Here is a 13,336-nt window from a genome sequence, read left to right as displayed (position 1 = left end):
TCAGTTCACATTATACCAGGAGTCTGATTTAGATTTTAATAAAGAACCATGTAACACAAAACCAAATAGATTAGTTGCTTGCTCAAACTGTGTTTCATCAAAAGATATAAAGTGTTGAGTAAAGCAAGGGCTTTCTGATGGAGTACATATAAGATCTGCTGCACACTAATCTTCCTCTTAGAGAGTCACAGAGCATATTACCATAAAACACTTTGGGAAGTTTCATGGGAAAGAAAACATTAATTCTAAATGATCTTTAGGAGAATGTTTCTGTGGAACACAATTTGGTCAGACCTAGTGTAGCAAGTGATTTTATACCTAAATCTCTTATTTAAAAAAATTGAAAAATATGCCTGTGTTCCTAATGTTGAAGTACAGATATATTTAATTCTTAATAGATCACAACAATTTGTCTTTTAATGCCTTGGTTTACTTCTCATGTACAAAAAGGCTTGCACATCGTGATGACTGCTTGGATAGGACACTTTATCCCCTTCTTATCAAGAAGCATTGGCTATGGACCAGAAAATGTTTTGTTTGTAAAATGTACACAGCCAGGTAAGTAATACATATTTCTTTGAGAATTACTGGTTTTCAATAGTCAAGTACTTTGGATTCTTCATATTTCAGTGTTTCTTATTTTGAATTGGAATGAGGACTTAGTCTTTGGGAATATAATAGAAATGGCTTTTCTAGTAGGTAAGTGCCACAAATTAGTAGGTTACTTTTAAGCAGGAAATGAGTTCTGTATAGTAAAAAACCAGAGCTGGGTCAGATTTTGGATGAATCAACACTGAGTGTCACATCAGGGAGCCATGTTGTCTTTTGTCTGCAGTTTCCAAAATCAGCCTCATTCACAGCTTCTTCATGAAAAAATAACAGCATCTCATATATACAATGAGGTCAAAATATGGTTTCATGAAATTTTTACTTAATGTGATACTTCACATTTAGTTTGTGTAACTGGATCAGAATAAAAAAATTAAGAAGAGACAAGAATGATTGTGTATCAGATTTTTGAGAGGTTCTCCCCTCCCCTCCCAATAGGCTTTTCTAAATGACTAGTAAGAAAACATGTTAAATCCGTTATCAAACTGGAAATCAGGCAATGTTAAAATATACAATGAGATGCAGATTCAAATAGACTGAAAAAGTCTCTCATCTTACCATGACCTAACATCTCAGAACAAAAAACAAAGTATTGTTCAATGTTGCCCATATTCCCATTTGTAGACACTCTGTAACATTTTATCCTGAATTTTAGATAAAACACCTGGAGTTTTCAAATTGGCCAGGACTAATTTACCAATTAAAAAGATAAGTTACACAAAAATTCATCAGGTCTGCAGTATCTAATATGTAACAGTTTTTCAAGATGGCCTATTACATTTTAACAGTTACTTGGAGGATAGGTAAGGGTATGTGTAGGATCCTTTTCACGTATGGATTTGTATTTTTCTCTACTTACCTTTAGTCTTTCAGAGAAACAGCATGCTGCAGGATTTCTGTTAGTTGCCCCTTTGCCTTGTAGAGTATTGGTAGTGATAGAGGACTGTTTCTATACACCTACAGAGCTTTATAAAGGATTAGTGTATTAGGACAATAAAGCAATAGTTGGGGATGTTTACACATTACTGCAGGTCATAACATGTTAAAGCATGAGAAAGTTGGCTGTAAAGATGTACTTTATTTTTTTAATTACAGATGGGTGACGAACAATGACAGTTTTGCACCAGAGGACCCATGTTTCTTTTGTGATGTTTGCTTTCGGATGCTCCACTATGATTCAGAAGGCAACAAACTAGGAGAATTCCTTGCTTATCCTTATGTTGATCCTGGAACCTTTAATTAATAACAAAAAATGTACCTTGTGAAATACCTGTCCCCTTGGACGGTTACTTTCTTTCTTGAACATGCCGAGTAACAGAAATCACCTGAAACAATCAGCTAGCTACCCATACACCTGCAAAAGTGTAAATCACAGGTTTTGCTTTGTTTTGTTTATAAATCACAGGTTTTCTTATAACTTTTGTTTAGAATTATTTTAGTATTTATTCCAAAATATGGTTTTTAGTGTATTTGCCCATTATTGTGTTTATTTACTAAGTTGTAGGAGTGCCTTATATATTTTGAATATAAATCCTGTCAGATTCAGGTATTCTGATTTTTGGCCATTCTGTGGCTTGCCTATTCATTCTGTGTCCAGGGTACTTTTTGCTAATCTGTAACTAGAAAAATTCAGTTAATGATACATCAAGTGGTGGAAGAGTTTTGAAAATTCTTTGAAGAATGTGAGAGCTATACCTTTGTACCATCAAACTTCCAAGGTAAAGATCCTTCAAATATCTGTGATAAAAATGAGAAGAATAAAAGTAGATTTAACAAATACGGTATTAAGAATAGCTATTGTGTAATCTGATCCCACTGAGGGCTCTTTTGTAATATTAGGTTTTGGTTTTGGTAGAAGCTAGCAGGCACGCTAATCATTTTAATGGGACTCACTGTATGAATAATGAACGTAAAAAGATCTTGAGCATATATTCATACCTTCACAAAATAACATTTTTTTAAAAGATTTTATTTATTCACGAGAAACATATATAGAGAGGCAGAGGGAGAAGCAGGCCCCATGCAGGGAGCCTAATGTGGGACTCGATCCCAGGACTCCTGGGCCAAAGGCAGGGTCTAAACCGCCGAGCTAGAACACCAATAAAAATTAATTTAAAAAAAAAAAAAAAAAAAGGGAAAGGAGAGGGAAAAAAAAAAAAAAAAACGCCAAGCTACCCAGGGATCCCGAAAGCAACATTTCAGTTGAAGATTCTTTATGAGAACTTGTTCAGTTTATTATTATGATTAGGAAAACAGAGGGAAAAAAAAAAAAAGGAAAACAGATTTTGAGGCATTTGGCTGGTTCAGTCGGTAGAGCATGCAACTCTTGATCTGGGGGGTTTTAAGCCCCACATTGGGTGTAGAGATGACTTAAGAATAAAATCTTAAAATGGTAGATTTTATATAATGTGACCACCAGGACATGAGAAGTCAAGATCCTATGGATTGCTAACTCTGGTTCACTCATACTTGTGCAGTAATACCCAGAATTATTTATGTAAAAACCAGGGTTTTTTGGCCCAGCTCTTCCATTACTCTGGCCCCCTCTGACAATCCGATTTATTCACTTCTCTCATTCTAGACAAAAGGCCAAAGATGAATTCCAAGGCAAGGCCTAGATCATCACAGAAAAATTGTAGCTATCTATATTGAAATGTTTTCCCAAAATCTTTTTTGGTGGGTAGTTTTGAAAAGATTGTTAAGAATGCTGTAAAATGGTTTTTTTAAATGTTATCATTATTTAAATTCCACTTTCTCTTTCCTAGGTTATTTATTTAAATTCAACTGAGTACCACATTCCCTGGATGGCTAAGAACAGACATTTACCATACTAATCAAAAACTGATGAAGCCTTTAAGAATGTATATTTAAAATATTGGCAGTGAAATGTTTTATGGACTTAAATGTCCAATTAAGTTGATTGGTGTGCAGAAGACAAGCACCTGTTTCTGGTATGTGTACTGATGGTCTTATTCACTGATTCAGTAAATACACCAGAGGATGAGTATAAGAAGAGGTGCCTCCCATGGCTGGCTTATGCTACTAAATTTTTACTTTCATGTTTCCAACGATGGTAAATTGAACAGATTAAAAATTCAGCTAGAAAACCATATTTGCCCAATTCCTGCTAGTTCCACAGGGAAAAATGAATTTCTGCTTCATCTTTCTAAAAGATTTAGTGTGTGAGAGCGAGCAAGGAGAGGGGCAGAGGGAGAGAGAGAATCCCAGGCAGAGTTCAGTCCCATGACGTGGAGGATCTTGACCCAAGCTGAAATCAAGAAATCCCTCCACTGACTGAACCCCCCAGGTGCCCCTGCTTCCTTTATTTTTAAACTGCATTCCTTGTAGTTCTTGCATTAGTATCCAAGGTCTGTTTTTTTCCTCTCCAGGTTCTAGCTAGTTACCCTGTAGTGAGTGTTCTGTTGGTTTCAGGTGTTTACTTGTATTCATTCCCATTTCAGATTCTCAAAACTGCAAATTCCAAAATGTGCACTGTCCTAACAGAAACATTAGTCCATGTGCAGTCATTTTAGTGGAGACTGTCAATTAAAACATTACTGCTAGTGAAATTCTTATTTTATCATTTATTAATCTTATTTCTAATTCTTAAGGGTAATTTTTCCACCAAAATTAAAAGGCTCAGATATCTTTGTATTTTCATTTCCCCTTGTGAAATCTAGAGGAAGAAAGGCTGACCTGATTACGCCCAGAATTTGCCAATGTAGTGTTTACCAGTTACACATGCGTCCCACACCAAATTCAAGTCAAAAGAACTTCCAACTTTGAAACAGGTCTAAAAGAGGTCTTGATTTAGGGATTTTATGCTGTAAAATTCAATACTAAACATGACTTATGTAATGAAGAAAAGCAAATATGAAAATATGGTAATCTATCAGCTAATATGATAATCAACTTACAGTTGGAGAAAGGAGATTTTGGTATAACGGATGAACATGCACAAAAATCACTATTTAGAAAAGCAGTACCTGTTTCTTTAAATATCTTTCTCAGCTTTTGGTATCCTGTAAGGGCAATTTTTACCTTTTTTCCTCTACTCAAATCATAATGTCTTTATTGTCTCCAAGATTGGAGAATTACACAGCACAAATATGAAAACGTTTCTACCTATATAGCAGCTTCATTTCCTAAGGTTTGTAATTATGGGTTTGCTATTTCCAATAGATCATCCTTTCTCTGACCAATGGGACAAAATAAGGTGTTAGTGAAGCCCTCACAGAGCCCTGTAAAAGCCTTTGCTCTTATATAGGATTAGTTGGCAAACCTCATCTTGACCAGACCTCTTCAACCAGGTAAGTGTGTGTTGGTACACTATAATCAATGTCTCCACAAAAACTGGGTAAAATATCCTATTTGAAACTACAGGACATAACAGCAGGTTTAAGATAGTCAAGTTGTTTATACACTGTTTCTCCAGTTCAGAGGATACCGCTGAAATGTCTCCAAAGCAGCTAAGAAAGCTTTCCACAATTCATTCTGCAGGGTCATGCATAACTTACTCTTTTAAGTGTTATCTAGTGGTTTAACAAAAGCACAAAATAGATGGTTTACACATGCCAGAAATTTTTTTTCTTCTCTTTTGCTAAGTTACCTTAGTGACTTGTTCAGTGGAGTTTTGACCATAAACACACAATTTAAAGTGAGCAAATGCTTCTGAAAGTTTTTAAGTATTTATAACTTTATAGGAGTTCTGAGAGTGGTAATTACCTGTGAATCAGCTTATGACCAACAGAAAAATAGAAGGCCAATTATATTTTCACACTATATAAATCAACTGTTTAGAGACAAGGCCAGCTCAAACAAACACAAAGTATCAGAGTGCCGTTCTCTGTATCTCTTGACGTTGAATATTCCTGTGGTTTCTCAGTAAAACTATATTGATCTGTTGGGTCACAGAATAAAAGAGGAGGGTGAACAAAAAATAACATCTTTAGCTTACTAGATTTAGTTACCCTGTCACCCCACAACACAGTCTCTATACCGAGTTAACCAAGAAATTACTCCCTTGGAAGCAAATCCAGATTCCAAAAACACTTTTGTAAATAGCAAAGAATTAATTTACTAGTAGAGTTTGATAGAAAAATCCTTTAATCAAAACAAGTTTACAATGTTGACACTTATGGCTTAACTAGAATAAATCTGTCCAAATTTAAATTGTATTAAGGACCTGATATAATAGCAATAGTTCCCTCAAAACAGTGGGTCCTAGTTACATTTGTAAGACCTCTCAAAAAGCAAAAACTCCAATTATTGAAATAATTCAACTTTTCATCTATAGATGAAACCATTATCTGAGAGGTCAAAACGTACAGTGCATGTCACATGCAAACACTGGTATTAATAAGCCTTTTCTCCATATTCATAGTTTCAAAACATGAGAAATGTCTTTGAGCTACTGAAAACCACCAACTGACCTAATAATCAAAATATCTTAGAAATGCTATCTGTTAAGTTACCCTTAAATTTTGTTAACCTTGGTTTTACCCTGATTTAGTCTATATATGAATACAGACTATCAAAGTACTTTAACTTTTTCTAACTGCCTCGGAGCAAGCTATCTTTCTACTCCTTACAATTCTGTCACATGGGAAGAGCTCTACATAATAACCCCTTCTGATATAGCCATGTTTTCAAATAGGTTAGTTTTCTTATATAGTATTTATTTCTACTATTTTACTGCATAAGAATCATGGAATTTTTTTTCCAATTAAAAAAATACTTAGTAACTTCCTTAATGAGTGTGACTTTTTTAAAAATTCAGAAACATGAGACGGTTCTCAAAAATAAACTTTTATCATTTAGTAAGGATCTTATTAGATGATTTGAACCCTAAAGCCAGATTCATTCCTATACATACCTATTCTGCTTTCTATAGGAAAGCCATGTGACTTCACTGAATTCCCAGCCACAAAACTAAATTACCTTCAAAACTTAACATGAGTTTTGTACCTTGTAGAATTGTCAGTTGGATATCTAGTCGTCATTACAAAAAGGCATACAGACCACAAATTGTTACAAAGCAGCAGGATAATGTAGCACAATGTAGACTGTGAGATTAAAATTAACTTTTGATAAAAGGAGTGAGTACTTGTATAGAAGTAACATTTTATCTACCATAAAAATGCGTAACTTCTACAAAACCCACAAACAGTGAAAAGACAATCCGGTAAATCCAAGGTTTGTAAAAACTATGCACAAAACCCACAGTATTTGGGAAAAGAGGAAAGGTTTTATACAAGTAGCAGTTTTAAAAATGTAACTTTTTTCTACTATCAATTACACATTAACATACACACACTAATTGAAATTATGCTACAACCAAACGTCTGGAAAAGCAATTTAACATTTCCTAAATGGATTTTCCCTCACATTTACTGAATAATGTAGCTGTTAATACTGCACAAGTACAATTAGCAATAATGCTTAATTACTTTTAAACAAATAGAAAGGGATTTCTCCCTCAAAACAAGTTTTTCAACATCAAAACCTATGCTTATAAAAATTTAAAACTTTCAGCAGTCTAAATATTTCAAATGAAAACCATTACAAACTTCTCAAATGTTCTTTATATTCCAGGTATGTCAACCTAATTATCTAGTGTAGAATCCTTCAGAGATATTTCAGTCTCTCTCTCTTCACTGGATGGCCTAAGGAAAGAAAGAAAGGTGTGTCAATTGGGTTAAGGGCTTCTTCATGGGGGTCGGAAAACACATTAAATGTGTGCATTGTTTTCAAGCTCATGAGAATATTTTTAAAAATAATCTTGACTTCTTTTTGTTCAAAAAAAAAATTTTTTTTTTTAAAGATTTTATTTATTCACGAGAGAGAGGCAGAGGGAGAAGCAGGCTCCACACTGGGAGCCCAATGCGGGACTCGTTCCCGGGACTCCAGGATCACGCCCTGGGCCAAAGGCTGGCGCTGAACCGCTGAGCCACCCTTTTTGTTCAAAATTTTATTTTACCATATTGTGTCTTCTTCCTAAAGTAATACTCAGATCAAGCAAAATAACTCAGGGAAGCATCATGGCCCAGGCCCCTTCCATCATTTCCAGCTTTAAAATGAATTCTCTTTAAAAAACATGGAAAGGTTATATCTGTGATACCAATATATTACAAACCTAAAGAGAGGGAATGACATAGACAAAGAAGATTTCCCTGAATTTCAGAATTAGAAGGGATGCTAGATTCCAAGTCCTTCAAATGTGTAGAACAAACCAAGACTTGGATAACTCCAGTTCAATAACCAGTTATTTAGAGACTATGATACAAAATAGCTTGTGATTCTAGATCTCATTTTTGTATTATCCTGTCACAATGCAAAAAAATAATGAATGTAAGTCACTATTAAAGCTGTATCAGTGAAAGAAGTCCAAAGAATAACTTATTTTAAGCTGGATTCCTACTATCCAGCTCTATTCCCTTTGAATACAGGCAAGTTAATTATAATTGTAAATGATCAAGTTTTTTGGGTTTTTTTTGCCTTTTTGATTTTCATCTTGCTGAGTTCAGGAATTGAGTGATCAAAATATAATGCTTATATAAATAACCTTGGAACAGCAATGTGATTTAAAAATTAAAAATATACATGACCCATTAAAACATGTCCTCACTTTTTCTTACTGCTGGCCTCGTGGTTGTCTTTGCTTTCTTCACTGCTGTCTCCATTATGTTGTGGTTGATTACTGTCTTGAGCATCAGATCCTCCATTTAGAGTCTTTGAACCTTTAAAAGGGTTCCAATGGAAAAACTGTTAGAGCTTCAAAGTTCTTTTAAGATGTCCTTTCAAGAGCCCAAATTTAAAGGGAAAAAAAAAAAAAAAAACATGGCCCTAAAGTTTTTAATAATTGCTATACCTTATTTAAAATTACACTGTAATTTTTGAGTAGCTGAGGCACAGTAAGTAGCAGGGTTACTATATATAGATCTATGGGGTGGGGGAATAAAGATTTTATTATTGTGAGCGAGACAGTGGGCTGGATCTCACACACGGAGATCATGACCTGAGCCAAAATCAACCGTGGGACCCTCAACTGACTGAACCACCCAGGTAGAAAAACAGGGCATTTTTAATCTGATCATTCCAATTCTTACAAAAATGTGTATCATAGTAAATTTGTATATTTCCTCATTTTAGGAAAAAAATGTCAAAAGTGCTTTTCGTAATTAACATGAATTTGTGTCCTAAGTAAACGATGAGGTCATCCCTATAAATCTTATTTCTAACAAATCTCTAAAGGAGACCTATATCATTCCCTCATAAGGAATAAAATATCCAACTCCTTTGAAATCTTTGTTTCTATAATAAGCAGCTCCTAAAACCTTTAGTAACCTGGAACTGGGGGAACTGATAATGATACTATGGTTCTACTTTAAGAATCCATCACAGATATATCCTAAAATATTTGTGGTTGAAATAGCGTATCTGGAATTTGCTTCAGAGAAATCTGATGAAGGTAAAAGAGAACAACGATCATGTATTGGTAATCACACAAGTTGAATAATGCAGACACTGGAAGTTCCTTTCTTACCTACTATTGTGTTAATTAGAAATTCTTCCTAATTTAAGTGAAAAGTGAACAGCAACTGCTAAATTTAAGCTTAATGATAATGATTTAAACAGAAGGGCTCAACCTTAGCTTTAGGATACCTTAGACCCTAATGAAATCATGTGTCAAAGCCATTTTTTTAAAAGCAGTCCCAGCAAACAACTTACTACCACATACCTGTTTGTTCTTTTTCTAGCTTTTTGTTTGGCCCTTTCTTCCCTTGATCTTTGGTTTTATTTGCTTCCTCATGCTGTCTTTGTTCAGCGAGAGATTTATTCAGCACTTGTGTGATCACAGAATCTCCTTCACCAACCAAAAACATATTCTTAAACTTGTTATACAACATTGTAGACTTTTCCATGATAACCTGACTAACTTTGAATCGCCGTATCTGAGAAAACAAAATATACACTCAAAATTGTTTTCTTCATTGATTTTTAAACTGTTACTACTTAACGACATGGTGATCAGTAAATTCTTAAAATCTGCATAACTCAAGATCACTTACTTTTTTCAGTGTTGTAATCATCTCTGTATGTTTCTGAGCTTGTTGCATTGTGACCTGAAGTGAAGCAAGTTCATCCAACGCCTCAATACATCTGTTCACATCCTTCATGACAAAACAGTAATTTCATAACTGTTAATTACCAAAACCTATATGCTCTATTCCTAAAGATTATTTTTAAAATCTCAAGGCAGTACAAAAGACCAGTTATAGTCCCATTTCTCTTAAATTTACACATACTTATAAAATCAGGTGAGAAAATATGAAGCTATAAAAGCAGCGCTATGATTTTAAATGAGGTATTAAAGACTTACAAGATTATCAATTTTGAGTGAATTTTTAATTTCAGCATGTATCCTTTGAAGTCGAGAATCCATTGATGTTTCTATAAATTAAAATGTGAAACACAGTAAATAGTTTTTCCAAAACTACTATTTCTATATAAATCTAATCAAAAACAATGACAAGATTTGATTTTTAAAAATGTTCTTCATAATCTGCCTAGTTCTCACTAGAAGTTATTTGCCATTTTTAGTATTTAGGAAAGCAACATTCATCATTTGAAGAAAAAATTCACCATCTAGCTGCACAGGGTTTCTAAAATAAGTAGCTTATATCCAGTTAATAAACCCCCCTACAACTGTTTTACCTTACAGGATTTAAAAAAAAAAAAAAAAAAAAGGAGAAACTATCGGAAACAATGAGATTTGTCAAAAAAGGCGAAATATCTAGGTTTTTGGCAACGTTACAAAAAAATGTGACCATTAGATAATGAGCAATAATAAAAAAGTAGGAGTCCTTAGCAGGTGAGCAGGGCACCTGATTATATTTAAAATACAATGTATATAGAATCTGCTAGGGATTTGGAAAAAAATGCTTTTGTAGGATTTAAGAATATAAAATGATGATTTTAAAACCTATACACAAGAAATTGTGTAATTTCCTTTCCATGTATTATTTTATACATCTTAGAAAGTGAAATAACTAACCTCGCTTCTTCTCCACTTTCTTAACTTCTGGCTTCTTTCCTTCATCTTTATTCTGCCTATCAAATGTTAACACAAATATTTCAAAACATTGGAACTTTGTGACTGATTACCAAATGCCCACAATCCCTTATGTAAAAGCTAAAAGGATTTTTAAGATAGAAAGTCAACAGCCTAGATCACAAGGAATTGACTGTAATTCATAGAACTCTGGAATGCCACAGCATTAGTATTAGTTACTATCAACAAAAAACACGTAAAAATTAACATGCTAAAATCTAATTTTTCTGTGGCATCACAAATAATTTTTACACTTGTCATGGTGAAATTTTTGTCTAATAATAAATAGTGGTATTTAAAGACCCAGTGTCAGGGTCAATGGACAGACTGACCACAGTGGGAAAAGAACATCTATAAGCATTTCGTGAGTTCTGCATCACAATTGTTTTCTAAAGTAGCACATCAAAAACACACTAATTTTTCCCACATCTCCAAAAGGGTAGATAACTGGAGGGGTTAAGTTTCTAAGTAAAACAGAATATTCAAAGATAATACTATTATAATAAAATGGGGTTCTTTGGCCAGTATATCAAATTTAAACAACAGTCATTGACATTTACATACCATGTCACAAAAGAAAAGGTACCATTTTACTGCAGATCACAAAAATAAGCATTTAAAAATGAATTCTTAATTTCTAGTACCTTGGCTTTGAGTTCGGGCCCTATTATAAACCAATTGAAATAGACAAGAACAAAACAATATCTAAAAATCAGGTTTTTTTTTAAAAAAAAACTTTATTTTAAAATTTTGGTTACAGTTTCATTTTTGTTTTCTTAACAAGTCTACTGTTTAATCTCTCAGGATTAAAAAAAAAACAGTTATTAAGAATTCTAAAGAATTAAACAACAAAGGAATGTCAAGGGAAGGGCACAACTGCCCCATTCTCTGGGGTATAAGAGCTATTCCAGTTTAACACCTAGCTTCAAAACAAAATGAATTTTTATATTTTCTAAATGAAATAATGTACAACCACCATCTTCTAACTTTCAAACACAAAGCTTCATTTTAAGCTTGGTAAAAAACTTTTAACAGGAATGATGGCCGACCTTGGTATGTAGTGTGTACCTTACAGGAAATTTTTTTTTTTTTAACAATCATAACACAGTAATAATGCCATTAATGAAGTCCTCAATTTAGAATCTGCAACATTCTTCCATCAAGGGGGGGGAGGGGGAAATTCAGTCCAATGAGTCTGTCTCAAGATCTTCATCTCTTGTTTGCTCCACTTGTATTCTCTTTTCAGTAACTGGATTAATGCTTTGAGCCCAAAATGAGATATATTTTTTATTACTGTAGATTACATGTTGTTTGGCTGGGAATACAATACAATAAACTTTATTTTGCATAATGCATTTCACACAAGCTGCATCTGAAATGCTTTACAGAGCAAAACTGTCCAAGTACAAAGTTTTGTAATAACAGGAGAAGGAAAGAAAACACAAATATTAGAATTTGAGAAAGTTACATTCGGAGGACATTCAAAAAAGAAACTGAAACACATAAAGATAACTTTGAGATACTGAAGAAGGGTTGGGCTAGATTTACTAAGCAATGACTAATTTTATATCTTAATTTGGGGAGCACAATAAAGTTAAAAGCAACAAACAGTCCAACAACTTTTCAGTGAAAGGATAGAAAAGGATAGGTAACAAAAAATAAGTTTAATATTTACAGAAATGGTCAAAGTCTAACAGAATACAGGGAGTAACACTTTTGAGTTTTAGATCAGTTTTTAAATTACTCCCCTAAAGCAGATGAAACTGCTTATATAATCATCCTCCAAGCAACTAAGAAAGCAGATAGTCAAACGCTGTATTTGTAGAGACTTTTGGCTTACAAATGTATCTTATAAGAAAAACTACAAAATTACTCAAAGAATTCACTACTTATCATTAAGTTTGTCATAGTGACCTACAGCATGTTTTTAAAATCACCTCCATTAACCAAAAAAACAAAAACACCAAGTTTAGTCAGAATAATGCAAGATACTTCACAAAATGCTTTTCAAAGAAAATTCAGAAGTGACAGTCTCAAGATAACTAGGAAAACTTATGTAATAAGCACATGAAGTGTAATCATCGCCAGTGCAATTTTCCTTCTAGTAAAATTACTTGAAAGAATAAAAGAGGAAAGAAATTCCCCATGGTAAGTATATATTGTCTCCAAGTACCAAAACTTAAATCAGCTTTGAACTTAATTTATATTGCACACACCTAATGCAAACCCTGTCAGCCTTTAGATTTACTTTTAAGGGCCGCCATGGGTTTCCAACTGTGCTTGTTATTTTTGCTTGTCTTTTAGGAGTGGCCTGCCAGTGGTGTATGACAAGTAAGGATATTTCATACTTTCTCCACCAACATATCACCACTCTTTCTGTATTTAATACTTAAGTGAATAGTAGAGGGTGAGAACATTTTCCACAGTTCAAACTTATGTGCACTTTCAGTTTAAATTAAAAATAATTCACAGAGTGATTACCTCAGTGAATTTCATCCTCTTACTACTCAGCAAAGAATGAAGCCTGAAACATGATCATCATCATATACTGAAGACTTTTTTTCTAAGACCTGGGAAAAGTCACTTCTCTAAAAGGCTTCATAAGGTCTGGAA

General features: G+C 33.7%; 2 protein-coding genes across 9 annotated transcripts in view; one reads left to right on the top strand and one right to left on the bottom strand.

The window, feature by feature from the left end:
• The window catches only part of SNAPC3 (small nuclear RNA activating complex polypeptide 3), a 43,487-nt gene extending 35,242 nt beyond the window's left edge, over positions 1-8,245 (top strand). For 2 of the 6 annotated variants that reach the window (XR_011995549.1, XR_011995547.1), the window contains 4 exons: positions 451-558; positions 1,705-2,327; positions 3,375-3,560; positions 4,792-8,245. Coding sequence is in view for 2 of the 6 variants with exons in the window: in XM_026001426.2 (XP_025857211.2) it covers positions 451-558; positions 1,705-1,852 (256 nt within the window). In the remaining 4 variants the exon portion in view is untranslated. Of the gene's footprint in view, positions 1-450; positions 559-1,704; positions 2,387-3,374 lie in introns of those variants that run through there. The other 4 variants (XR_011995548.1, XR_003235354.2, XM_026001426.2 and 1 more) reach the window with 2 other exon arrangements.
• PSIP1 (PC4 and SRSF1 interacting protein 1) overlaps positions 5,698-13,336 on the bottom strand; it is a 43,347-nt gene continuing 35,708 nt past the window's right edge. The window contains exons 11-16 of one of the 3 annotated variants that reach the window (XM_072728235.1): positions 10,667-10,722; positions 9,992-10,062; positions 9,681-9,782; positions 9,350-9,563; positions 8,237-8,348; positions 5,698-7,274 (exon numbers count right to left, since the gene is read on the bottom strand). In XM_072728235.1, coding sequence (XP_072584336.1) covers positions 7,214-7,274; positions 8,237-8,348; positions 9,350-9,563; positions 9,681-9,782; positions 9,992-10,062; positions 10,667-10,722 — 616 coding nt within the window. In that variant the 3' untranslated portion in view covers positions 5,698-7,213. Of the gene's footprint in view, positions 7,275-8,236; positions 8,349-9,349; positions 9,564-9,680; positions 9,783-9,991; positions 10,063-10,666; positions 10,723-11,703; positions 12,119-13,336 lie in introns of those variants that run through there. The other 2 variants (XM_072728237.1, XM_072728236.1) reach the window with 2 other exon arrangements.

The sequence above is a fragment of the Vulpes vulpes genome, chromosome 12 (assembly GCF_048418805.1).
Source record: "Vulpes vulpes isolate BD-2025 chromosome 12, VulVul3, whole genome shotgun sequence".
Taxonomy (NCBI): Eukaryota; Metazoa; Chordata; class Mammalia; order Carnivora; family Canidae; genus Vulpes; species Vulpes vulpes.
This window is presented reverse-complemented; position numbering and strand designations above follow the sequence as displayed.